Consider the following 27,414-nt stretch of genomic DNA (forward strand, 5'->3'; position numbering starts at 1 on the left):
GGCCTCCTGACTGGCTCCGGCCCCTCTGACTGGCAGCTCGTGGGCCCGCCCCGCCATCCCTCTGTGCACGTGGATCAGTCTGTGCTGCTATGAGAGCCCCAGCATCAGAGAGTAGAGTGGAAACAGGAAGAGGAGGCGAGGGGGGAAAGAGAGACAGAGAGGAGAGGATCGGGTGAGACAAGGTGGCGAGGAGTGAAAGAAAGGGAGGAAAAGGGGAGAGAAGGGCTGCCTGGACCAAAGACCCTGAAGGAAAAAAAAAAAAAAAAAACCTACAGAAAAAAAAAACCAAGAGAGGTAAATGAGGAATGCAGAGGAGGAACTTGATGTGCTTATTTTATGGTGGTGAATGGAAATCTACTGCATGCATTGTGTGTTGGGGTAGAAGCGTGTGTGTGTGTGTGTGTCTGCCTCTGTGTGTTTTTCCTATTGTTTCCATCTCAGTTCTCGGATCGTTCGGTGTGTTTTAATGTTGTGCTCTGTCAATGATTTGTCTCTCGATGACTGTACTGCAGTGTACGTCTGCAGGCTGCTGCACATTCATGCATGAAGCTTACACACACACAAACACACACACACACACAAATACACACACGCGCTCACGTGCAGACCCACACTGAGAGGAGGAATGTGAAATGATGAATGTAGTGAAGGAAAACTGTTGCGGTTACACTTGCGGTTCGATTTTTTTTTTTTTTTTTTTTTTTTACAAACCGGAACATCGAGCTGTTGAATGCGAGTTTGTGTTTGTGTGCAAACTGGAGTAGGAAGAGCAAGGATTAGATCCTAATTTAGAATAACGAGGACAGTGTCTCATGTTGCACGGGTCTCCCAACAACGTTCGTCAAAACGGATTTTGCTGCTTCCAGCAGAAATGTCACATTTAGATGGTTGCCATGCTCACCCAGGAGGTCAAAGGTAAGGCGGCTGTCGCCAGGATCACTCCTGTTTCATATATATTTATGCCTTCAGTTGATTACCGGCTTTGATAACCACCTGGACAGCCATTTCTAGGTTACCATTCACCACGCAGACCAGCTGTGCATCTCTCTCTCTCACGTGCACGCACAGTCTTTCGTCACACCTGCCAGCATGCTTTACAGTCTTTGTTCCCCCCAAAAAGCTGGACATTTTGTATTCTTTGCAACAACACAACACACACACACACACACACTCACACTCTTGCAACAAACCCCTCTCTGGTGTTTCTGACCTTGCCTTGGTACATTCCAGCACCCCCTCGGAGGGGCTGAGCTTTATGGAGCGTATGCCGGCAGAAGCTGCTGTTAACTGGAATAGGGAGAAGAGGGGGGATAGAAACGGAGGTCTGCAATGCAATGCAAGCAAGCAGGGATGTTATTTTTAGAAGGAAAGAAAAAACTAAGCGATTGATATTCAGCTCGTACTGTACGTTCGCTATGTGAGCATTTGAGCCCGGCTCATGTCTGCGTCTGATTGGGAACTGTGCATGTAGTCGGCGAGGCTATAGGGGAGGTGGCGCTGCTGGTGTTGGTGGGGGATCCAGTCGGCGTCCAGTCTGTCTGTATACCTTGTTGCTTCCGCTCGGTCTGATCTCTGCCTGTCCTCTCCTTGCGTTGGCTAAGAAACCACCAGAGGCAACTATGGTGTGTTTGTGTGAGTGTGTGTGTGTGTGTGTATGTGGCAGACCTTCCTTCCCTTTTATGGTATAGGAGCATGATCCACTGCATAAAACACGCATGCACACGCTGCAAAAGATGCACATCTGCAGTGGCTTTGCTGCAGCTAGCTTAGATTATGCATGATTGTGGTGTTTCTAACGTCATTCTGCTTAGAAATGAAAACTTAGCTCTCCACATTCTTTGAATATTGCTGCTCACCCATCAGTCGTCGCCCGGGGCAGACTACAGGCATCAAAGCTTTACTCTGGGGGGTTTTAGAAGTTATGATTTCATAAACACAAAGATTCCCCATTGTATTTATTGTAAAGATCACAAAGAAACCTTTAGAGTGCCCTCCGTTTTCTCCAACTTCATGAAGAGTAGATTGCTTCCCCTCCCCCCACGTGTTGTTGGATGCTGTTGGTCAGCTGGCTTCCATAAGAGTCCAGCACTTTTGATTGCTTGCAAGGAAACTTTAGAGAAACTTGGCTCTTTCAGTAATAATGCTGTGCCCGTTAATAGCAAGCACTTCTAATTCAGTTGAAGTAGGTCACGGAGATAAATTCCAATTGACATTTAAATTCCAGCCTAGATATAATGCACTGCATTTAAATTCAGTTCCTGATGTCAGCTGAGGAAGAACTAAGTCTCTGTATGAGGGTGTCCAGCTGACTGCGTTGAGTTGTTGACTTTGCAGCAATCCATCTTTCTGAACTTGCTTCCAAACGCAGGCGTCGTTGGGAAACTGAAGACGCTTAAAAACTAAAACATAACCCTTAAAAACTACAGCTCTGAAACTAATAGGTATGTGTTTGCTGGAGTGTTTGTGTTTATGTATTATAAAAATAACAAGTAAACTTGATTGATACTGGTATTGCAACGTGAGATGCAGAAATCAGTCGACCAGACATCAGAATCGACCAATTTTTCCTTGACCAGCTCTAATTGCTAATTCTATTAAATGGGTGCTTCTTAGCATTTTTTTACATCCTGCATGCGGTATATTACAGTGCAATACAGTGTAAATCAAAATACCTGTCGATGGCTATAAACTGAGGAATCAGATTTTTCCGTCCGTCAATGGATCAGTGTAATGTCGCTGATTCGAGTCTACTCAAAGAACGTGCAACGCATTTTTTCTCCTCTGTGTGGTAGAGTCCTTATACTGATGTCACGCTGTCGTCCGTCAGCCTTTCATTTGAGTTGAAAGACATGATGCCCATGTCACATCACCTGCCTCAGAATTGAACCCTGCAGCTTACACCAGCAAGTTGAAAAATCCTTCACTGCTGATGGGATCAATCCAAGAGTCAATGCGACTCCAGCAGCGACCCGTAAAGTGACTTCATTTCATGCTATCTTATCCAGATAGTTTACTCACCTCCAGGCACTGGATGCTTGAAAATGAAAGTGAAACTTACTGCCTCCCTGACTTACTGTCTGATAAACTTGGCTAGTCAGTACCTGGCCTCTTGTCCCCAGGTGATCCGGAAATATGTAAAAGTGAAATGCTTAAGAGAGCAGCAATGAACCGGGTCACGGTGAAGCAGAATAGTGTGAATTTCCACACCACTGATCTCTGCATACATGCCCTGTTCAGAACTTGTTGATCCATGCAGTCCTATTAATTTCCTTCATTTGCTTCTTTGTGACCCATGTTCATATAAATTTGTTTTTAATTCTGGCGCACATGGCAAGATAGGGAACAGTGTGACAGCAGCTTAGGAAGAAAAGGGAAATATGAGTCAACAGGTCAGACCCGAAAGAAAATCAAAATTGGTAGTGATGAGGGAAAACTTGATCGGCGCATCTGTTATTGTGGCTACTTGAACTAACAGATTATTCTAGAAGCATTCTGCAGACAATTGGGGGTTTTCTATTTAAAATAAAGCAATTGGATGATATTGCATACCTTTGTCTGTGTTTTCAAGGGAATACTCTGAAACTGTGCTATGTTTATGCAAAGCACTTTCATATTAGCCTGTCCCTTATAAGTCCCTTAAAAAGAAAAAAGCTGAAGCTGAAGTTTAAAAACCCCCACAGACGGTCTCCTGCCCCCACCGCCGACACAACCTCTCCTTTCTGTGTCAAAAATCGCACACAAACGCAAACACTCCCCTCCTCGCTGGAGGCCTTCCTCCCAGCTCTGGACTAAATGATATCATCGGTTGCCAGGGATACAGGGGCACAGCGTGCCGAGAGAAGGGAGGGTGGAGACACAGGCAGAGCTGCTCGCGTTGCCAGAAAGAGAAAGCAGGAGACTGGGGGTATTAGGTATCAAGATAAAAAAGAGGGAGCCTTGTTGAAACAAGTTGCAAAGCAGAAATGCGGTGCCATGAAGAGGAAAAGCAGGTAGTAAAAAAATAAAATAATTGCCTGGATGCCCTCCAAAGGTTGCTTTTTTTGTTTGTTTGTTTGTTTCTTTCTTTGCCCTGCAGGGTCACATTTGTTAAAGTGTACATGTTGTTGGGATGACTTAGATAGGAATAAAACAGGAAGGGAGTTACAGGTGTACCCAAGGGACTCCCTTTGATTTGAAACAATAAAACCTTCCTGTAATGTACATCTGTGCACCAACTGTCTATGGCATTTCCTACAGCTTCTTACTATTTGTGTTTGTGTGCTTTTCTTTCTCTCTCTCTCCCCCTACCAGCTCGCAGCTATTTAAAGGGATCTGAAACCGCACTGGTCTGGAGTCTTTCTAATCCTGTCCCGATAGCAACGTCAAAATCCGGACCTGAAACTCTTGACTCTCGGTGGTCGCTGTAAGGTAGGACCGGCTCACACAAAGCACCCTGATGTTTAGAGTTCAAATAAACGCTTCCTATTTACACTCGGCAAACAGGAAGAGTGCGGCGAGCAAGTGTTTGGTGACAACATGGAAAGCAGGAAGCCTATAGGCCGAGTAGGCCTTTTGCTTGAAACAAAAGGTGTTTCTTCCAGCGCACTCCTGCGGGGTGAAACTGTTTGTCCTGCACATTCTTTCCTAAAGGTTGCCTCACCGTGAAGGAGAACGTTTACCCAACAGCAACTTCACCCATTTTGCACATGAGATCATTTGGCCTGGAGGCTGGGTTCCAGATGTCTTGAATTAACCCCGCCGCATATGGCTTCAATATTGGACGCACAGAGCCGCTGTTGTGAGGGAGTCGAGCTTAAGCTGCGGCTGCCGACCGACAGCTCCGCGGACGGCGCGGCAAATAAAAGTGTGTGTTTCCGGCGTGCAGCGACGGGGCGGGCTGACGACAGATGGTCGGTCTGCTGCTGGTGCAGGCAAGCAGCTCTGGGTCCCAGGCTCAGCAGTCGCTTGCGAGTCTTTGTCTCAAAAGTGCCGCAAAACTGTACACGCAGTTTCGCGAGTAGAAATGGCCACGGGTTCAGCGCAGAGCCACCTTCTTTGTGACCTGGGACAGCTGGACGTCGAAGTGAACTGCCCGTCGTCTCGAAAGTCCTGCAGCCGTGATTTCGATCTGCGGATGCCGTGTTTAAAAAAATACTATCTATGATGTATTTGACCAGTCGGATGGATGCCAGGTGTCCCTGAGCTCCACATTGTATGTTTAGGGAAAGCAGCTCACATGCTACAGGTCATAGGGGGAAGTGGGGACGTTATGTAAAGATAAAGAAAGAAAATTGTCCAGAGGACGTAGATCAATTGCAGTCTAAATTGTAATTGCAGTTTTCAGCTCAGGAGAAGCATCTGCACAACACGACATTGTCGCCACGCAAAGTTCGAACGTCTCGCAGGACACCGTCCAGTCCAGTGTTTCTCAACCCTGGTCCTCACCGCCCCCTGTCCTGCATGTTTTAGGCATTTCCCTTCTGCCACACACCTGAATTGTATCTCTGGGTGACTAACAGGCTTCTGCAGCACTTGATGGTCATGCAATCATTTGAATCAGCTGTTCTGGAACATGCAGTGAGGACCAGGGTTGAGAAACACTGGTCCAGACCGTTATTGTAAATATGCGGAAATTGTACGGCACACCTGCAAACCTACAAAGACATGGCTGTCCGCCTCAACCAACATGCAAAAATGCTAATACTGCATGTCACTGTTCCCACTGTGGCGGCAGCATCATCCCCCATCGAGAAAGAATGAAGAATCTGACCGGAGAATGTTATTGACCTGGTTACCAAGTTACCAAAAAGGTAACTGGACCCAAAACGTCAAGCCAGGGAGACGATGGAATAATGTGTTAGAACGGTTCAATCAAAGTCCCGACCTAAATCCAATTGACTGCAATACGATTTAAAAACTTCATAATCCTATCTAGACATACGCCTCAAGTCTTGAGTGAGATTGGCTGAATGCAAGTGCATTTAACACTTATTAGAGTTTTATGCATGAAAATGTTGAATATTGTGCAATATTCCACTTCATATACGTGCTACTTGTGCATAAAATTGTGCAAAAGTTCTACAGCTTGCTAACAGCCTTTTTTTGTTTTTTGGAAGTGCATTTGCGGCCTTATGTTACTACATGCAAAATAAGCTCTGCATGCAAATATTGACTCGTTGTGTTTTCTCCGTCTTTCTGAATGTACATCTAAATCGAGTAATCGACCTCAAAAAAAAAAAAAAAAGCCCGAAGCAACGGGCAAGAAGAAGCGTCTGGTCTTTTGTTGCTCCGGCAACGGGTCGGGCTATTGCTTGCTTAATTTCATTCAGCGCTCACAGAAAGGTTAACACAGTGCAGCAGCTGCATCAGTCAGTCGCACCACAAGCAAACCTGTGGAGCGAAAACATGTAGTACAACTGAACGCGCCGCGAGGGAAGTGGTGAAACGTTCTTCATGTGTGTGTTATAAATAGCCACGGGGGAGCATCTGCATACAGAGGAGCAGCCTTATCACCACATCAGCAGTGTGATTCTCAGCACAAGACTTCCTCATGGAAAAAAACAAAACAAAACAAAACTGTCTGTTTCATTTAAACAACATCGAGTCCAGTAAAGTGCAAAAACAGGGGGAAATTAAACCGAAACAGCAGCCAGTTTTAACACCTGACTGCGTATGTGTGTGTGTGTGTGTGTGTGTGTGTGTGTGTGTGTGTGTGTGTGTGTGTTTTAGTGGTTTCTAGGCAGCTAAAGCGCTCACTGTGTCACAGGAAATGGGTACACTTAAAGCAGTTTGCGAGACAGGAAGTACAGATCCGCAGAATTAGCAGCTGATTAAAAGTAGTGAAACCGAACGGCCTGGATGAACCCAAACATAGGGTGTCTCCCGCAGCATCTGCATTTTCCTTCTTTGCCCCTAAAGTGAGGTTGCCATGGAGCGCGTCTTGCTTTTTTGTTGTTGTTGTTGTTGTTTTTTGTTTTTTCTGAATGGCCACCGGCTGTGTGGTGACTGCTGGGCGCCACTGATTAGGGAAAGCCCGAGTTCACAAGCAGCGCTGCTGTTGCTCGCGGACGATACGACCGCTGCACAGATACGGAGCAGCGGAAAATACAGCAGGAGAGAGAGAGACGCAAGAACAAAAAGCCCCATTGGTGTGCGTCGGTCACAGCAACACATGACGAGACTTTAAGCTTAAAAGTTCTGTGTCTTTTAAATGTGCGTGACGGGCCCTGTGGAGATGTTTTCTGAGTGATTCTCTTTCTCTCTCTCTCTCTTTCTCGTGTGTGCGTGTGTGTGTGTGTGTGTGCGCGTGTGTTTTTGTTTGCAGACTGTCTCTTGCGCTCACGTGGGAAGTGGAGGGACCGCTACACACCGACCAAGACTGGTAACCGCGAAACATTTGTTCTTGTTTCAGCTGTCACAAAAGTACATGCAAGGCAAAAAAAATAAAAAATAATAAAAAATGTTTTCATTGCAGTAAAAATATGTGTCAAACGTTATTAAGTAAATGTTGCTTTCAAGGCAGTTACATAATCTTGCATTAAAAAAAAAAACTTTATTATGTTTATTTAGTGAGAAAACACGAGAATTAGAAACTAATTGTTTTTTAGCAGTCACTGGTGATAAAATTCTTGACTCCCCAGCTGTTAATACTTTGTCCTTCTCCTTCTGCCAACATGACAACATTTAGTTTTCCACTGTAAACACAAGGTCAGAGTTTACACAGAGACATAATTAACCATTCCTCTCTCAACAATGTGTCCAGATCATCCAGATAATGTTTGCAGCTTAACCCTCAGGGTTTTTATTTTGGAAACTAAGCTAGCCATAGAAGAAGGATATTTGTTATTTAAAATGTCCTCGTATTTCAAAACATTTGTGACTCTATATGGTGCAATAAGGTTCCCACGACCTTTAGGAAAAGAAACAAGGCCTCGGTATCACAGATCCGTCACCGTACTGAATAGGAGGAATAAGGTGCTTTCGCCTGAATTTGTTGCGTTTCAAACAAGACCCAGCTGTGAAAGTAAAAGTTCAGTCTTCCACACTTTTCCAGCAGAGTTTCATAAACCTTACACAGGACAGAAGAGGCCCAGTTTCTTTTTTGTTTGTTTTTTAACTTAGTATCACTCCCAAATAACAAGTTAGCACACAGACTTCATCTAATGAGTAAAATGGAGATTTGTCGACCTCCAAGATGCCGCTCTTTGCTGCAGCTTTGAAGATTTTCATTTACTTCCTTTACCGCCCTGGTCACTGTGTGTTCTGCTGAGGTAAACACGGTTCCTTGTTCAGCCTGGCGGTTAACAGAAATGTTATATTTACACCCCTGGGAAACAACATAAATGTTACTGCAGTAGTATCTCACAGTGAACATTTTGCTGCTTTTATGTCTCATCCTTCTATACGAATGGATCATTTTACCTTTTTTTTTTTTTTTTTTACAGTCCCAGTTATTTAAAAATACTGTAGATAAAGGCGAGTTTCCAGACGGCCGAACACAATTTTGTGCAAGTTGAATGGATTGTCCTGTTCATCACCCAGAAAAAATTAAGAAATTAGTTGCAATGAAATTTTTTTTTGCACATCTTTTTAACAGCAGCGTTAGTAATTGTTCAGGCTGCTGTATCGCAGCTTGTTTGTTTTTGTTTTGTTTTTCTCTGATTTAGTATTAGATAAATTTCACACAATACTCAATTCAATTCAAAAACACTTTATTGTTGTAACTCTTATTAACTAGAGGCTCTTAAAAGACTTGTTGCAGATTGTGACCGCCGTGGGCAGGAAGGATCTCCTGTAGCGGTCTGTGTTACAGCGAAGTTGAAGAAACCTCTGACTGAATTAGGCGACATCTGTCCTGCAGGCTGCATGTATCACCCGGCGGAGCTCTACTCTGGCCGCAACACATGGGACCCCTACCCAACTGGAGGGCCTAACAGAGGACAATGGGCGCCTGTAAACGGTCGCCCCTGGAGCCACCCACAAAGGTCAGCTGCACAACTCCTGCACAAAATGTTTTGACATTTTATCCTCGAATCAATAAGTGCTAAAAGGTACCTAGCAAATGTGTGTATTTAAAGGTGCGACAGATCGGTCTCAGCAGATAAACCCACGAAAACTAATGTCCACTCGCGAGTGAAGAAGTGAGATTCTGTGCATTAAATTTGAAATGCCCGTGGTGTTGGTTGCACACCACTCTTCTGAATTACGTCGCTGTGGTTCTGCTAATTTCAAAACGTCTCACTTACTGCAAGCAAGCACAAACCGTTCCCTCGCGCAAAACAAGATGAAACATTTACTTCAGGAGAGGAACCACCGTGTCAGCGTTTAAATAGAAAACAATGTGTTTGATTTCTTTTGGCATTTCTAGTGTAAGGTTTTTTTAAAAAAAAAAAAAGACTTTTGTCTCCAGTATGTTTGAAATTGTCTTCGTCACGCTTGATAAGGACCACACAGTAACTTTCATAATCCTCCAAGAACAAGAGTTAAACAGGGGCTTCTTCCAGGGATAACATTCCTCATTATGTATAATAGTGCATGACTTTATTTGAGCATGAATAAAACTTTCACAATGTTAGAGGCGGCGGAGGGGTTACTCACCTGCTTAAACAAAGAATAAGTCATGCAGCTGCAAAGAACAATCAATGTTCTCCAAAAAAAAAAAAAAACAAATACAGAAACCACCATGCTGTGTCCCTGGCACATAGAGATCAGTATATGCTGTGCTGAAGAGACAGAAAGAAGTGCGCTCATCTTCATCTTGTTGCTAGGAGTGGAGGAAATTATGAGGCGTTCATGTGCAGTTGGAATGCAAAATATATTTAGCAAGCCATCAAAGGGAAGCCCTGGCATCACATTTAGCGATGAGGACGATGGGGAATAAGCTCAAGGCGAAACTTATAAAGTTGACATGATAAAAGATGGAGTCACAGCTATACTAATAAAAAACAAAACAAGTCAAAGCTTGAAAGACTTTGTTAAACTTCTAATTGGAGGAAAGCAGGAAAGAAAGCAGTAGGGGGTTTCCAGTACTAAAAGCGCAGTAGCGTCATGCTTGCCTTCTCGGTGAAGTTAGGTGTTCAGCATTTCCAACAATCCGGTCGTCGGCTGAAAGTCTCGGAAATCCTGGAGGTCGCAGGTCAATTTCGAGTGGGATCAAACTCAAAATCGGAGAACACCTTTAATATTGGAATCAAAATGAAAGTAACTGAACCATGAATTAAATCAATATAATATAAGGAACACAAGTTCAGCCAAATCTTCAAGCTGGACCATCTGACAGGGGGGCATTGAATGGAAATCAGTCTAGGGTGTAAAAGGTTGCATTTATGTTTTGTTGTTCAAAATGTTCACTAATTCACAATGTCCCCTTTATGTAAATACACAAAGAAAGGCAAAAGTAAAAGGTTACTGTGCTGTGCAACACCATGCTTTTAATGTGTTGTACTGCATGCCTATTTTGTAAATCCGTAAATAAATTATTTTCTTTTCTGCCTCACCTAACCGTTCCTAGTCTGTGTTTATGACTTCCTCTGTTACTTACTCAGACGTATATCAACATGGACACGCCATTAAATGTTTGTATTTGCCTTTTGGACTGCACGGCAAAACCCAGGCAGGGTTTGGGTAGCTGTGCTGATTGAAAGAAGAGCCGAGAGCAACCCTCATTGTCACAGTGTCGCCGTTGCTTTAAGAGCTCCAAAGTAAGAGTTTAGAGTAAACAAAAGCTGATGATGGAAGGCATTTCACCTGAACCAGCAGTCAAGGCCAATTTTAGATGAGCACCACTTCACGTGGCTGACTGATTAACTGAAACTCTGATGAGCATATTCAGGGAAATCTCTCTTTCCGGCGGCAGCAGCTGTGATGATAAACTCGATGTCATGTTCAAAAGACAGAAGTGATGAATGAGACTGTAGCATCGTCAACTGGCTGCTGCATCAGTAAAAAGAAGCCGAGGTGAGAGTTGTGGTGTGTTTCTTTAAGACGTTCAGTGGGATCAGTGTGTCCTTTGATGCATTAATTTAAGGTACTGTACCTTTAAAAACTGAGCTTAAAGACTGTTGCTTTAATCTGACAAACATATTCAACAAACTAGACCTCGAATTTGTTGAATATGTCTATGCGCTTGTAAATCCATTGCAAAACCACAAAAAATTAGCAAGTTTTTTTGGTCTAGTTTCTAGTGCAAATGACTTGGTACATTTGCACAATAAAAAAAAAATAGAGTAAATGGAAGGCAGGAGTGGCTTATGTAAAGATCTGTTTAAAAAGGAAGGTCTTCAGCTGCTATTTAAACTATTTCCAGGGTCTAAACAGTAAGGACAGGTCATATTAGTCTTAAGAGGGACATAACCGTAAAAAGCTTTAATAGTCAATGTCAGAAATGTAAAGGAAATTCTAAAATTCACCTTTTCAGATAAGCTAAGTAGCCATACTATGATTGATTTTCTGTGTTTTCACTCTACAGATACCAAGAAGGACGTAACCAGTCGCATCATTCACTGTCAAGTCATCTGTATAACAGGCGAGTGAAACAATGTATCAATGACACACTGATGAATATCGATGATAACGTAGTGGTGTGTGTCTTACAAAAGGGCAAAGACGAGGAAACTTTTTCCTTCTTTGTAATCAACAGTTGAAAATACAATACCAACATCTGGTTTGAACTCACATTTATGTAGCAGAACTGTAAAATAACTATCTGCCACTTGTTGACTTCAGCTCTGTTTGGTTGTTTTTCCTCTTAGGGGGAACAGAACAGTCAACCATGTCCAGGATAAGGGCCTCTCAAAGGGCCATAGACATCCGCAAAGAATTTGGGATGGTAAAGAGCAGCAATTTGAGGCCCAGAGCTGGCATCACAACTCTTCACGCTTGTTCCCCAACCAAAGCGGTAACAGTTATCTAACTGGCCCTGGACCACGCTATGTCAACTGGCAGAACAATGTCAGCAACAATCTGGTGAGCACCGACGACTGGGGAAAACCTATGTTTTGTATTTACAGTTCTTTCCCTGTTTCTGTTAGCAAGGGCATCCTCGCTTGAACCGCGGCAGCAGAGAGTTGCAGTCCCCGATGGACAGATGGGGTGCGTCGGACCACCACAGAGGCTTCGCAGGCAGAATGGCCGACAACAGGCACGGACCCTGGAAACGTCCCACTCCTCACCAGCGGAGAGAGCAGCTGCCTCATCACAGTCCACCCCCTCAGCACCATCTATCGTCGAGGAATGGATGTCCGGCTAAAAGGAAAAGGGACTCTGACACAGATCAAGTAATTAGAACAAACTTGTTTTTTAGTTGTTGATTAATGTCTCCCATTCATGAGTTTCTTTATTTATGAGAAACATTACCCTCTGTTGGTGAAATCCAGTATTGTATGACAGGAGAAATTATGTCTCTTTGTACAGGCGTCTCATCTTGGATTGAGGCATTTATCTCCACCTCCTCATGCCCCATCATCGCCCAGCCACTACCGTTGCAACCAAGATGACAGAGCGGGTCCCTGCCATCGCTCTGAACACAGGACCTCAGCATCTCATCAACAGGTAAACCGGCTCAGTCAAAAAAAAAACAACTAAACCTAGAACTAGTGCCACTGAAATCAATTCTGAAACGCTCCAGGAAACCTCGGAACCGCGAACGGGAGGCCATGGTGCTGGTGACTCGGAACCTCCCAGCCAGAGTCTCCTCAGCAGACCACCACATTATGGTAACAAAGGGAAGGTCGAAGGGAAAATCTCAGTTTCACCAGCAGACCACACCCGTGTGCCTTACAGCCAGCAAAATCATCACTACCACCATCAGCGGCACACAAGCCACCAGAAAGTTCCACAGCACAACAAACCACCACGACCCCTGGAGGAGAAGGACTTGCAGATCCATCATCACAAGCAAAGCACAGTAAGAGACAAACATTTAAAATCCACCTTACAGTTCCGAGAACGCAGCACACAATTTGCTCAACAATTAATGCTGAATCGAAACTTTTACGTTTCAGGAACAGAAGCGGTCTCATTCAAGGTTCAATTCAAGGGATTCAATGCTGTGCAAAAACTCTGCTGCAGAGTTTTCCCCCAGTTCGACCCCTCTCTGCAGCCCTAAAGATGGCCGTTCCACTTCCAGCAGTCCTGGAGCTCCCTCCAGCCCCTCCTCATTCGCCTTGTCCAGTTGCAGGAGAGATTCAGCAGACATTCACCCACGCCTTCCGACTCTCAGTGAACAGCAGAAGTCTCTAGCAGGCCCCGGTCACATCCAGAGACCCGGCCTGACATCCGCCACATGCCATACATCTCACTCTGGCTCAAAGTCCAGGTTTTCAGACCCCAAACACAGGAAAACCTCAGTCTGTTCACGACAATCTCCTGTTGCCAGGCCAAGGACAAGCAAGCCCGAGAAGTGGACTGAGGAGCTCAGAAAAACTGAGATCAAACCGAAGGATAAGCTCATTAAAAAACAGAAAATGGGTGATTTTGCGAATGAAAATAACGAGGAAAGGAAAAGAAGGAAGAAAAAAGAAGAGAAAAGCCTAGATGAAAGGAATAGGAAGAGAGATAAAGCAATTAAGAAAGATAGAAAATTGCGTTTGAAATTAAAAAAAATGAAGAAGGAAAAGCTTTCTTCCATCGACGCTTTCCCCTGTCCGGGAGAGGCCAAACTGGACGAAACGGAGACGCCATCTTTGTCGGGAGTTAATCAAAGCCAGTTACTCCGAAGACACAAAACCCGGAAAAGAAGTGAAAAGGTCAAAAGAACATTGGACAAGCCATCCACTTCCAATCCTAACTCTACTTCCCAGTCCCCAACTTCAAAGTACAAGCAAATCCGTGAAGGGAGCAGCATTCCCACAGAACTACCAGCAAACGAACACCCCACAGATTTTCTAGCCGACTCTGAAAGTCTCCATCAGAGCAGCAATGTCACATCGCATTCAGGAGATGGAGCAAACATCAACTCTGGTAAAGCATTCCTTTCAATCTTCCGTAAAGCCTCTGCACCTCTCAGTACCACGTGCTCGGCTGGGTCAGACCAGGTGGTCCGCGGCAAAAACGAGAAGAAGGTGGGAGTTCTCAGTGCGCCAGACCTTCAGCCCGAGGCTGTGCTGGGAAATCTCAGCGACACGGGAGACAACCATGCAAACACTCCTCCTGTGCTCAGCTGGCAGGGCTCCCCCGTTTCAGATTTTGAAGAAGATGAGGAAGAGCTGAAAAAGGGTGTAATCAGCCGACCTGTTCTCCAGCCCAGTCCCACTCAGTGCTTATCTCCTCTCCCTGCAGATAGTGAAAGCAACGGCGAAACAGATACTTGCGCTGGCGAACTGGACGGTTACTCTCTTGACAGCCCAACTGAGTTCTGCGAGCCGCCTTGTGCAATCACAGAAGATAGTGAGGAAGACAAAGAAGAGCAGGAGAATGCAAGTAGCAAAGCAACGGGCTTGCTCCTGAATGACCTCGATCAACACAAAGCGGGTTTGGATGATGTCTTCAAGAGCCTGGCCACCTTCCTCGAAGGCCAGAGAGCGTCATGTCGCGGGGGTCCTTTCGGTGGGGCCACTTCAAGAGGGGTAAAGCATTCATCATCTCTCACAGTGGCATCCCAGATTCACTGTGACGAGAATCAGGATCTTTGCCATAAATCATCTCCCACAGCCTTCTCGGAGCCTAATAGTCAATCGTCTCCTGACTCTACCTCAGACTCGCTTTTGAAATCCCAAAGTCTGCCATTTCGAAAAGATTCAGTCCCTCATTCCAAGGCACAGGAGAATCAGGAAGAAGCTGAGAGTTGTTCAGATGACAACGGGGTGGGAAAGAATAAGGAGAACCTTCTGGAGAGAACGGATTCCTCCCTTCTGGAGGGATCGTTAAGTGCGGAACTGAGAGTGACCACAACTCATACTGCCTCTTTCACCGGTGTCATTACCGTCTCCACCAAGGACAGGAGAGAAAACAGGAAAGAATCCAAACGGACTGCTACGAAAAGGAAGAGAAAGTATAAGGACGGCGGAAGAGAGGACATCATAAAGATAAAGGTCAATAAAAAAGAAAGGAAGAGAAAAACTAAAGCTAATCCTTCAAAGGATGCGCACAAGAGGGGTATTTCATCCTCCGTATCTGTCATCTCCAAAAGCTCCACCAGACCTCTCACAGACAGCATGAAAGGCCAGATTCCTCAGGAAAATCAAATGCCATATCGTAAAGACATCAAGAGAGTCAAACTGGACACCGGGAACGCTGATCTGAAGGTGGAGGTCGGTGTGTTAGGAAAGAAGATGACCCCAGACAACAACGCCTCAAACACAGGAACCTCAGCTCCAAGAATCAAAGCATCAGGTCAGTCAGGTGCCATCACACCAGCAAGCAAACCTCCCTGCTCCAAAGGTCCAGTGGATCCCTTGAAACTGAAAGCACTGTCCATGGGCTTGTCCAAGGAGTTGAAGGTCGTGCTGATTAAAATGGACAGTGCCGGGAGACAAACATTTAACATATCGGAGCTGGAGGAACCCAGGATTCCAATGTCGGAGCTCACCATCGTAAACACAGCAGCTGAAGTGGTCAGAGCATGCAGGTGAGTGTTTTCATAAAGATCTAAATGCGCTGTTGACAATTTCCCCATCGCTGTCGTTTGTGTATATCTGATGTCCTGCTGTGCTTGCCTTAGGGGAGAAAGAGTGAAGGGGAAATTCAAGGAGTCGTACCTGCTTCCCTCATTCTGTGTCAAACCCAAAATTGCCATCGACATCCCCATTCCACGGGAAAAGCTCAACCCACCCACACCAAGCATCTACGTGAGTGCTCAGTAATTATTATCCTTGTGGCATTGTCTTCTTATGACTCCAGAAATTGAAGGAAAAATGTAGGACCCACAAGCATGTTGTTTGAATTAAACAGCCTTGGAATAGCTTTGTGGTTTTTTTTCGTTTCATGTTTTCTGTCACTCGGTGTTTGATTTTAAGTTGACTCGTTCTTTGGTCCGGTTTACGAATCACACATATTATTTTAGCACTGCACTTTCTAGCTGTCATAAGATACAAAAGCGTCCCGGTTAGGTCTATGAAAATAACTCGGTTGAAAACACGTCCTGATGCACAAAAAAAAAAACACTTTTAATTGTTTCCATGTGTGGGTTCCAGCATTTATAATTATACTCTTTTGCTTCTGCAGTTGGAGAGCAAGAGGGATGCCTTCTCTCCGGTTCTGCTCCAGTTCTGCACAGATTCCAAAAATGCTGTAACAGTCATCCGGGGCTTGGCCGGCTCCCTCCGCCTTAGTAGGTTTCGGCTCGTGCTCTGGTGCAATCCATTCTTTTTGAGTGGTAACTCGACAAGTACAGATAGATGGGAGATAGCTGCAGGCTTAAAACTCAGTAGTTTGAAGATTACTATTGCTTGAATATTTGTGTATCTTTGGTAATTAACCACAGTTTCCCCCCCCCCCCCCATTTGTTTTCTGTAAGATCTTGGTCTGTTCTCCACCAAGTCGCTGGTGGAGGCCAATTCAGACCACGCCGTGGAAGTGAGAACTCAGGTCCAACAGCCTGCTGACGAGAACTGGAACCTAAACGGCTCCGCACAAACGTGGCCCTGTGAAAGCAGTCGATCACACACCACCATTGCCAAATATGCCCAGTACCAGGCCTCCAGTTTCCAAGAGAGCCTGGAGGTAGATATTGTCTTCTGTAGTATTAAGCTGTTATTTCAATACAGTTAGAAAAACATGCTCAGCTACTGTGCTGAGCATGTAGGAGTTTAAAAAGTTACCAGTGAGATTTCTTGATCTTAAAAGCCAGTCCTTGATTTTCTTAGAGTGTGGGAACACTTGCGACAAGTCTTACTTAGCAAGCATATGCTGTTGCATGTGAAAAGCAAGCCAGAAGGACATATATGTCCTTCCAAAGATATTGACCCATGCTGACACCAGAGAGCTTAATTTTGGTCTCATCTGAACCAAAATGTCAATCTTTCGAAGTCTGAATTTTCACTCAAAAGCCCAAAGTGGACCTTTACATGTGCCCTCTGTAGAAGAGGGGAGCAAGACTTAAATCTTTGTGTGGTGTGGCCAATGGTTTCCTTGCAGACCTTTAACAGGCTCCTGCTGTGGAGTTGTGGCCTTGTCCCTTACCCTTGCATGAGCTCCAGGCTGAGGCTGATTGATGGTCATTTAACATTTTTCCATTCACCAAGATGCTCTTTTAGCCCATTCCAACCTTGCTTACCTCTACAGAAAGACCAGGAGTTGTACTTTTAATAGCTTGTTGGTGTTATTAAATGGTGAACGGAAGGTTAGAGTGAAGGAAAGTTAACGATAGCCCGTAATATACAGAACGAGAAGAATGTGAGAATGAATGAAATCTGTGTATCACTTAAGCACATAACCAAACTGAGGAAGCCCCAGTTCTGCTGGGTTTTTAGTCGATCAAATAAGTTTTGGACTCTGTGACTGAATGTGAATCAACTGGTTGGTTTTCTGTAATTTTTTTTTTATCAGGCTGATTTTCTGTTTCTACACGAAGCTGCTATTAGATGCTGTTTGTTTAATTTAACACAGAAGTAAGAAATTCTGATCCTGATTTAGTTAGAAACTTTGTTCCTCTGCAAAACAAGCATTTTCAATCTATTTGTGAAATCCTGCCCTAATCTCCACATCACTTTTTTTGTTGATGTTTTAAAGGAGGAGAAAGAAAGTGAGAATGAGGAGGAGGAAGAAGAAGATAAGACATCAGACACATTAGCGACCACAAAAGCTGCTCTGACTTTACCCAACAGCAAAGTCAGTCCCACTTCAATGACAAATAAAGCCAACTCCACTTCTTCCAGCAAAGCCCAGTTGGCTAATCCCACCGGCACTCCCAGGTAAGCAAACAGTTCTGGTCTGTCTGTGTAAAGAAATCCCTGCTCAGCTGAGTAAACAACATCTCAGATTTCCCTTTCCCCCCTCTACAGCCCAGAGCAGAAAACAGTGGGAAAGATCATTAAATTCGGGACCAACATTGATCTCTCTGACCCTAAAAGGTGAGGAAGAGTTTTCAAATCCAGCCAGTCTCCTGGTGGATTGGTGCTACATCGGACTATTAACCGTGATTACATATGTACGTCATCTTTAAACCAAGGTGGAAGCCCCAGCTGCAGGAACTTCTGAAGCTCCCAGCTTTCATGCGAGTGGAATCCAGCAACAACATGCTCAGTCTGGTCGGTCACACCATCCTGGGGATGAACTCCGTGCAGCTGTACATGAAGGTTCCCGGCAGCCGAACTCCCGGTCAGTGTGTGTCAGAACTGAAAGTCACTTCTGATTTTAACAGATGAATCAAGACATCGACTGACTGGGGACTTTTAATGCTCGACCAGCTCTAACCGGTGATTGGAAACTCAAAAACATTGATCAGTGAATCCGATATACTGTATAACTCCACAAGCAAATCGAAACCAACGCTCCTCAGTGTGGAAGTTGTTAATGCGTGAAGAAGATTCAGTCTGTATCAACGACACAGATCAATTTATAGAAAGAACAAGCGACGAAGGAAACTTAAAGTAGGGAAAATGACTGGAGTTTACAAACGAATAAATAATTTCCTATTTATTTTGAGCAGAAGTTGCACAAAGACATTGATGAGCTGTAACCCGCCTTGTAAAGGAGAAAAATGTGACATTTCTAGTTGGGTTTCAATGGCGCAAAGAGACAGCTAGACTGTTGTTTCACAAGTCTTTTACTTGTTGTTTATGAAGACGGATACTTTTTAATTTTCTTTGCAAACTAGACAAAAAAAAAGTTTGTACTTTCAAACTTTAAGGAGAAGTCATAATGTGCTTTAATCAAAATCGCCAGGTCAGAACCTCACGAAGCCGTTGACTGGAAATTGGCCTGATAAGTGCTGTGTTTCTAGATTTTTAGATATTACCAAGTCAATAAACGGCTTTTGCTGTTCGCCAGGGCATCAAGAGAACAACAACTTCTGCTCTGTCAACATCAATATCGGGCCCGGAGATTGTGAGTGGTTTGCAGTACACGAACACTACTGGGACGCCATAAACAAATTCTGCGACAAGTGAGTATAAAATTCAATCAGCAGATGCAGCAACACTACCAGAAGTTTAATTTTCTGTCTTGTTGACTTCTTCCCACAGGCATGGAGTCGACTACCTTACGGGGTCCTGGTGGCCAGTGCTGGAGGATCTCTACAGCTCCAACATCCCTGTGTACCGCTTCATCCAGAGACCCGGAGATCTGGTGTGGATCAACGCCGGGACCGTTCACTGGGTTCAAGCCGTGGGCTGGTGCAACAACATAGCCTGGAACGTGGGACCGCTCAATGGTGATTTATTAATTTTAAAAAAAGGAAGAGTTTGCAAAACTGTTAATTTGAACATCTTCTTAACAACTGTTAATTATTTTTTTGTTTCTGCAGCATACCAGTATCAGCTCGCTCTGGAGCGCTTTGAGTGGAACGAGGTGAAGAAAGTCAAGTCGATCGTTCCCATGATCCACGTTTCGTGGAACGTGGCTCGTACCCTCAAGATCACGGACAAAGACACCTACAAGATGATCAAGTAAAAAGTTTGCCGCTGTAAATCTATCTGGAGGGTGGGTGAGCATTTGTTCATCGTCTGCTCCTTCTTTCTGCTCAGACACTGCCTCATGCAGTCTATGAAGCACATCCAGATTCTGAGAGACCAGCTGGTGGCTGCAGGAAAGAAAATCTTTTACCAGAGCCGCGTGAAGGATGAGCCCGCCTACTACTGCAACGAGTGTGATGTGAGTCCCTGTCACGGTCATTTATTGTAAAGGGATAGCTCAAGGTTTTTGAAGTGATGTTCTGCTAAAAAAGTCAGTTAAGTCTTACCTATGGTGTGGAACTTTCTTTGCATCTCTGGTTTGTATAAGTTCATATCTTTTTTTAAGTCCTGGAGGCTGACTGTCCATAACCAACAGTCCTAAACAATGCTAATCTCAACAATGTCATTGGATTTACGCAAATGCTTTTTTAGGAGCGTTCAAACCATTGTCATGTTTGCATTAGACAACTCAAACCACTCTGTAACTGCTGATTATTTGCATAGGATTGGTTCTTATCACGTTATGGGAGCTAACAAAGCCCAAAATTTAGAAAATCATGATACATGGCAGCATAATTACTGAAGCACACATAGGAGAAAAGTGATGTAAAGAAAGGAAGTTATGCAAGGGAACGGCAACAACCAGTGGCAACGAAATGAAAGATGGCTAGGGTTTAGCTGAATAGTGAAGCTTAAATTCGGGGGAGGTTGATCACTGGAATGCAAAACAGGGGAGGAATTACTAACAGATTGCAGCTGTGGGAGAAAGTAGGCAGTGAGAGGGGTGAACTGAGGAGTTTGGCTCGGGAGTGACACGAACTAAACATAAAAAACTCGAGACAGGTTGTAAGGAAACGCAAAGGCACTGGGAAAACAATGACCCAGTAAAAAAGAATAACACAAAAAATAAAGGGACTGGCTAAAGTCTACAAGGATCATGCCAGAAAAGTTGATCTGAATCCATAGCATGTCCGATGTTTCCGATCATCATATCTGTCTGATTAAAAAACAGTAAACTACGTAAAAAAAAATTCTTTGTGAAAACTGTTTTACGAAATTTGACCATTTTTAGGTGGTGACCTTGAAGAAAAAATATTTACAGTGTGTTCACAATACATATTTGACACATTGTCGGCACGTTCCTTCCTACCGCAGATTTCCAGGTAGACAGTCATTTATTAGCGTTAGCTTAAACTGCAAGAATGTTTTCAAGATTGAAGTTGTTTTAAGGTGGCACTGGGCTGATAGGTTTACAGAAAACTGAACCACAGATATATCAATTATAGTGTCCACTACCAACTAATTAGTCAGCTTATTCCAAAGAAAGTAGTCTTATGCTGGCACAAGTGTGCTTTGGCTTTGAACTAGCAATTAGCTCTAGGAGCAACTAAACAACCAACCAATTTTGGTTTTGTAGTTGCTCCCAGCAGTAAACCTGCTAGTTTATTATTCACATAAACCACCAGGATATTTCAAAATAGCCGTTTTTTTGGTAGAAGTTAGCATTTTTCTTGGTTCTTCTCTGACTAGCTTTTAGCTTTAGCATCTGGGACCACTAATCTGGATTCATACCTGAGATATTAGCACCTCACTTTAACTATTCCTTTAATATTGATATATATATATATATATATATATATATATATATATATATATATATATATATATATATATATATATATATATATATATAATAGGTATAAAAACTCAGGTTTTTATACCTGAGTTTTATACTCGGGTATAAAAACACACCTGAGTGCCTCTCCCATCCCTATGCAGGTGGAGGTGTTTAATCTGCTGTTAGTAACCAGTGAGAACAGCACTAAGAAGACCTACGTGGTGCACTGTGAGGACTGTGCTCGAGCTAAGAGCTCCTCTCTGGCGGGAGTGGTGGTGCTGGAACAGTATCGGATGGACGAGCTGATGAAGATCTACGACAGTTTCATGCTGGTCAGTATAACTTGTAAGAGAAAAAGGAAATAACGGAATTCCTCGTGACACTGATGCAATCGCAGATAAGTATCAGTGTCATGATTTCAATGCATTTCTGTGGTCATTTATAAATTTAATTACGACTGTCAAAAAAAAAAGTTGGCAAATGGAGATAGGACCAACTTGGAAAAATGTTGTTCTAAACATTTGCATATTTTCAGCGTTTCTTTCTTAACTGCAGCTACGAGTTATGGGTAAAAGTCTGACCCGCCTGTAAACTTCAAATAAAAACACAACTCTCATTTACTCGTCTTCTGTTTTGGCAGCGGCGTTACACAAAATCTCCAGTGTGATCTTTCAGATCAGTGTTTTCTTTGGCCAACTAACAACTTCAACGTCCAAATGGAGTCCTGTTCCATGTCATTTTCCTATCTCTCTCCCGTCGTTTCCTGTCGTGTCTCAAGATGCATAATGAAAGCATCGAATACCAGCCCGAAACAGTCTCAGCTGACAGCGATGCCATGATTATCAAACCTTCATAAAAGCACCAGTTCAAGCTAATTGTCCCACAGTGGTGGCGTACTGACTGTCTGGGGCGAATATCAAGAGTCGGCACGATGATTTTCATTTTGCCACTTTGCAGTAAACTCCAGGGAAATTTACTAGCTGTTACGTAAAGATATTGTCGCAACTAGGCACACTGCCAAAACTGAGAAACAGGACTTTAAAAATCCAAATAAAAATATTCCTTAGAAGCTAAACAAAAACAAAGAAAGAATTTGCATTATACTGTCTATCCATCCATTCACTGATTAGTTACAAATTCTCTCGATTTCTACTCATCTCCTGCATTTTTAAATCGCACACAATTCTTCTCATCAAAGCTTTCCACCACCTCAGATAAGACCGAAGACCTTTCGAATTAAGTCTGGGACAAGAATGAGCTCGTTAATGACTTGAAGGCTGTTGGGACTGTAGACACCAAGATGACCACTGGCAACAGCCTACCCTGTAATGAAGTGAAATCTGGCAGAGCCTGCGAGCTCCCACTGGCTAAAAAGGCGCATGTACCAGCCTGTCTTATTATAAAGGAATCAGAAAATACCTGGGAGCGAGGGCTGTGATCAAATTGAGCTTTTTGCCATCAACTTGACCAGCTGCGCTTGTAAGAAGAGGAACGCACCATCTTCTGTTGTTAAGGACAGAAACGGAGACGATAACATTTCAGTTCTGTTTTCCTGATAAGAGCGAATACAGATTTGAGGGCCCAGTGCGTGGATACTGTAATATGTTTGAGAACTGTCTGTCCTCAGCCAGAAAAATAAGGACGTTGACCCAAAACGTATCATCATTTCAAATGATCTATTCCTGAAGAAGAAAAAAAAATTTAATTCATGAATGTCTTCTTCTATTATAATATTTATACTTTGAATAAATATTAAGGAATGTGCCTCTTACCCAGTGGTCACTGGAGGTAGGCATCAACCCTTCAAGGATAAGCGGCCATAGACAGTGGAAGAGCTTATTAACAATCTGTAAGCAGCTGTGGCCACAATAACTACAAACATAAATGGGTCTTCTAGCATCCCAAAACACACTGTCCAAGTAACAGGGGAGTGTGTAAAGAAGAGTCGCAACACAGCGCAGTTTTAGCTCGGTCATGGAAAAAAGTCAGTAGAAAACGTTGAAATTTTACATCACCAAGAAGCAGCTAAGAAAGCTAAAGGATTTACTAAGTTTCTGTAGAGAGGATCTGGTTAAAATTACTTCCGAGATATGCGCAAACCTGGTTATCAACTTTAAATACATTTGACTGATGTCCTGTCAACAAAGGTTTCTCCATCAAGTCACGTTTTACTAGGAAATCAGCGGCTGACTTCATTTGACGACATGCAAATCATTTTTGCAGCTTTAAAGCGACATCCTTTGTCTGAGCCGTTGCTTGACGTGGCGTCTCTCTCCATATAGAGTGAAGCAGAGACTCGTAATTTCATTGAAATTAACCGACTTACGCCATCAGCAGTGGATCAAACTTCTGTTGTTTTTTTTTGTCTTTTACCCACTGTACTCTGCATTATGAACCAGCTGTGAAACATACTAATGCTCAACAAACAAATTGTATCATTGCAGTTTTGAATGCAATTCACGCAGGACAGTCTTTTGTCTTGGTTCTTCCGTCTGACCTCTCTCGTCTTTCCTCTCTCAGACGCCTCCACCTCCGTCAAAGTGAGGCCTCCTCTGCGTCGCACGTCTCTCAGCCATAACCAAAACTCTAACGGCAGCACAAAAGTTGTCTCCAAGGTGGCCAGCTCCAGCGAATGCTCTCTCAATCAGCCAATCACGTTTACTCAGTATTGTTTACATTACACAATAAGGTATGGATACTCAGCCAATCCATCTCGATGCTCACCGTCTTCCCCCATACCAGCTGCAGATTGGACGTGTGTTTTGAAATAGAATGACTAGACTGGTTCTTCTCACGAAAAGCATTTAACATAAGTTAAAAAAAAAGCAAACAAAAAAAACAAAAAAACAAACAATGTGAGCACTGATACCACTGAAAATCAGGTTATGTATGTTCAACGGACACTGCTGTGATTCAAAAGCGTCTAGTAGCCGGTTCTGTGTAATGATTCAGGTACTTTTATGCAAATTCAGTAGATCTTTTGTACACCAATCTAGTTATTCTATGTGTCCATGAATTTGCTGTGATATTCTATTGTACCAGCAGGGGAAGTAGCTGATTGTCATGTTCGGCATGGTCTTGGTTTTTGTTCTTTTTTTTATTATTATTATTTTGTTACAGTATTCAGGTAAACTGATATTTGTAATTCTTGTCTGTAAACTCTTTGAGGTGCTATACCAATCCTATTTATTCTTATTAGATACTTAACAAAGTTTTACCAGCCTAGAAGTACACCACATTGGCCTTGTGAACTGTATTTAGAGGTAATTAGCTTATAAAACACACACAAATTAGGTTTTTACGCAAGTACTAGCTCAAATTAAAAAAATTTTTCTCAGTTTCTCTAAAATACGGGTTTACTGGAGGACTAATATGGTTTCATTCTTAGTTGGAAATCGGCTGTGTTGAGGAGGGGAAAAAGAAAAAATGTAACTTTTTATTGTGTCCGCTTTTTAACAAGTCTAGCAGAGATGACGGTTAAACGTGATTTGTACAAAACATGCAGAGAAAACCGACGTACAGTTGTCATTTTTACTTTTGGAATGGGGAATTTAAGAGTCCCGGTTTTATACCTCTTTTGTTGAAATCTTATTGTTTGTAGGTAACAGAGAAAATAAAGAATTGTAAATTGTGAATGACTTATGGGAGACACAGTGGTGTGCATAGACAGAGACAGAGAGCGGGGAGGCGGCCTGGGTGCTGAACACTGACGTTAGCGTCACCGAAATGCAACATAAAATGGTATGTGCAAAGATATAAATAATCATAGTCTTCTAATGCAAAAACCAGTGATGCCAAACAGATGAACAGGTCCTGCGTCTCCGTCCTAGTGCAATTCAGCTCCACACACTGCCAAAGGCTAGAACTGCACCGATGCAATTATTTAATTAATAATAATTCTCTCTTTTGATCAAAAATGTCTGACTTCAGAATTATTGCCACGCCATCAGTATCGGTTCATAGAAGCAGATTTTTCTCAAGGGTCAGATAAAGGAGATGCAGACGATGCCAAATTAGACCTGGTGGTTAACAAATTCAGGATTTTGACCAAAGGAAGATTCTCAACACTAAATTACATCTGTTGTTGGGAAACATTAATCTTTTTCTAACTTTGACAAACTAAAGTGAATAGTAAAAACAATGTCTCGTTTCTCTTACAAAGAAATGTGACAGTATTGGTAATCTCTAGATTAAGATTTATTTTATTTTTATGCTTAATAAGATTAGGCATTTGCTGATACCATGAGTTCCAACTCAATATTGCAGTTTCTCTGATCAGTTTGTCTTGGCAGTGGCAGACGTTTTGACCCAACTTGCGTTTCCACTGAGCGACTCCAATGCAAATCTCCACCATGGGTCAGCTAGCCAAAAGATACTACAGTGTTCTGAAAACATGTTCGCTCAACCTTGTCTGGCTTCATCATCTGTTTCTCAAGATGTGACATAACACATTCACTTGCTATCTTCCACAAACCTCCCCCGTTGGGCCCTCCCGACGGTATTTTTATGCGTCGCAGTTTGTTGACGTGCTAAGCTAACGTTAGCATACTTACTCCGTGTTTTTAAACGGGCCGTGCCCAGGACGTCCCTGTCAAAACTATATCAAAAATAGTGCAGCTCATTCTGACTTCAAGATACAACACTACTTGTTTTATGACAATAAAATGTAAATGCAACATCAGCAATCCTTCAGAGATATTTAAGCAAAACAGTTTCCGCAGGAAGCTCAATTTGCTGGTGCTATCTGTTTGAACGTGCTCTCGAATGGTCAGTATTTTGTTTTTTTTGCAAAGACCTAAGCGTAGGATGATCGATTTACTCATGGAACTGGAACTATATTTCATTGAAATGGAGGTGTTGGTATCACTGGCGTTAAAAACGATTATAATGACTTACCAACGAATGGCAAGCTTCAGGGCTCAGCTCTGGTCTCACCGGTCTGTGCACACCATTTTCTGTACATACTGTATCCGCTTCAGGTTTATTAGAACATGTGTAATTTTGTTCTCAGTCAACAGAAAAAAAGAAGAAAAAAAAAAAATCGGCTTTTGTTGCTGTCATTTGTTTCAGTTTTCCTTCGTTGTCATTGGTATATTCTAAATACACGCTGAAAGTATCCCGTTTCCTTCTAGTTTAAATTACTGCAATGGGAAAATTCATCCCAACTTTTATACCTCTTTTTTTTGTTGTCAGTTATTCTGTTTGTTTTTCTCTCTCTCTCTCTCTTTTTCTTTTTTGGATAATGGAGAAAATGATAAATTGTAAATGGTGACATTATTTATACTGTAAATGGTGGTTTGCTTATATATTTATTGCATATCGAAGGATACTTCACTTGATAAGGGGCTACAAGGTATTTTAAAAGTGTAGTATGGTCATAGTGTGTGGATAGGGGATGTGCAATCAGGGGGGCAGTTTAATATTCATGGTGCTAGACCCCTACTTGCCTCGGTGCCCCCTCATCAAGCAGCATATATTGATGTATGGACATAAGATTCAGCTCAATCCAACCATCTGGTGCTTAGAACCATTTCAACACAGTTTACTAGAAATGGAATGATGTCTTTGTACTGTAACTAAGAGAACAATACAAGATTTTTTTTTCTTTTGTACCTTTCTTCCATTGTATGAAATGCATAATCTCGTGTGGCATTAGTGGTTTTATGATAAGCATTAGCTGTAGTTGTTAACTCTTGACACTTTTGCAGAGACTCTTAGGGATGTGACTTTTTATTGGCGTCGAGGTTCCTGGTGTCTTGTCCTCATTAGTACTATTTGGAGGATGTAACGATGCTCTTCTTTACCCCCCCTATTTTCACTTGTTTGATTTATGCTGCACTCACTGTTTCCAAAAGAAGTCACTTAGAAGAAAACCTGAGCCAGACCTGTCTTAATTCCTCTGTGATTTTTCTGTGACATATTGTATTGTTGTTCAAGAAATTAAAAATGTTTTGATAAACCATGCAGCAGCGACTCTATGCTTCTTATTGCCGGTTACGTTCTTCCGCCAGGTCACTTCAGCTTTGATGCTTTCATTGCTTCTTCTTTTTTTTTTTTTTTAAAGTGATGATAATCACTTTTTTGTGGCGTAAATCTTGTTCTAATTTACGCCACACAGACAGAGGTTGCCGGTTCTCTCAGAAACCAAATTGATATTCAAACCAACATATTCTTTTAAGTCTTAAACAAACCTCTTTGTAGCTTAAGACAAATGATTCTCAAACTTGGGTCATGTTGTGGTTTTAGAAAAAAACTTGAAATTGTACA

General features: G+C 42.9%; 1 protein-coding gene across 3 annotated transcripts; it reads left to right on the forward strand.

Moving 5' to 3' along the window:
- Positions 1-27,113, forward strand: LOC106922823 (uncharacterized). 3 transcript variants are annotated; one of them, XM_088012242.1, is made up of 22 exons: positions 1-294; positions 4,298-4,407; positions 7,304-7,360; positions 8,840-8,963; positions 11,447-11,503; positions 11,730-11,928; positions 12,009-12,254; positions 12,391-12,528; positions 12,605-12,883; positions 12,981-15,544; positions 15,638-15,764; positions 16,141-16,246; positions 16,433-16,638; positions 17,647-17,828; positions 17,919-17,987; positions 18,086-18,234; positions 18,907-19,021; positions 19,101-19,288; positions 19,382-19,523; positions 19,602-19,728; positions 21,309-21,479; positions 23,668-27,113. In XM_088012242.1, the coding sequence occupies exons 4-22, from the start codon at positions 8,845-8,847 to the stop codon at positions 23,689-23,691; spliced, it is 5,208 nt and encodes a 1,735-aa protein (XP_087868368.1). In that variant the 5' UTR covers positions 1-294; positions 4,298-4,407; positions 7,304-7,360; positions 8,840-8,844; the 3' UTR covers positions 23,692-27,113. The 3 variants fall into 3 exon arrangements, with proteins under 3 accessions (XP_087868368.1, XP_087868367.1, XP_014851026.2); XM_088012241.1 differs by having other exon boundaries at positions 3-294; positions 4,291-4,407; positions 8,730-8,963; XM_014995540.2 differs by having other exon boundaries at positions 9-294; positions 4,291-4,407.
- Positions 27,114-27,414: the final 301 nt, after the last annotated feature.

This window comes from Poecilia mexicana, unplaced genomic scaffold (assembly GCF_051168715.1).
Source record: "Poecilia mexicana isolate PSO_F unplaced genomic scaffold, ASM5116871v1 scaffold_14, whole genome shotgun sequence".
NCBI lineage: Eukaryota > Metazoa > Chordata > Actinopteri > Cyprinodontiformes > Poeciliidae > Poecilia > Poecilia mexicana.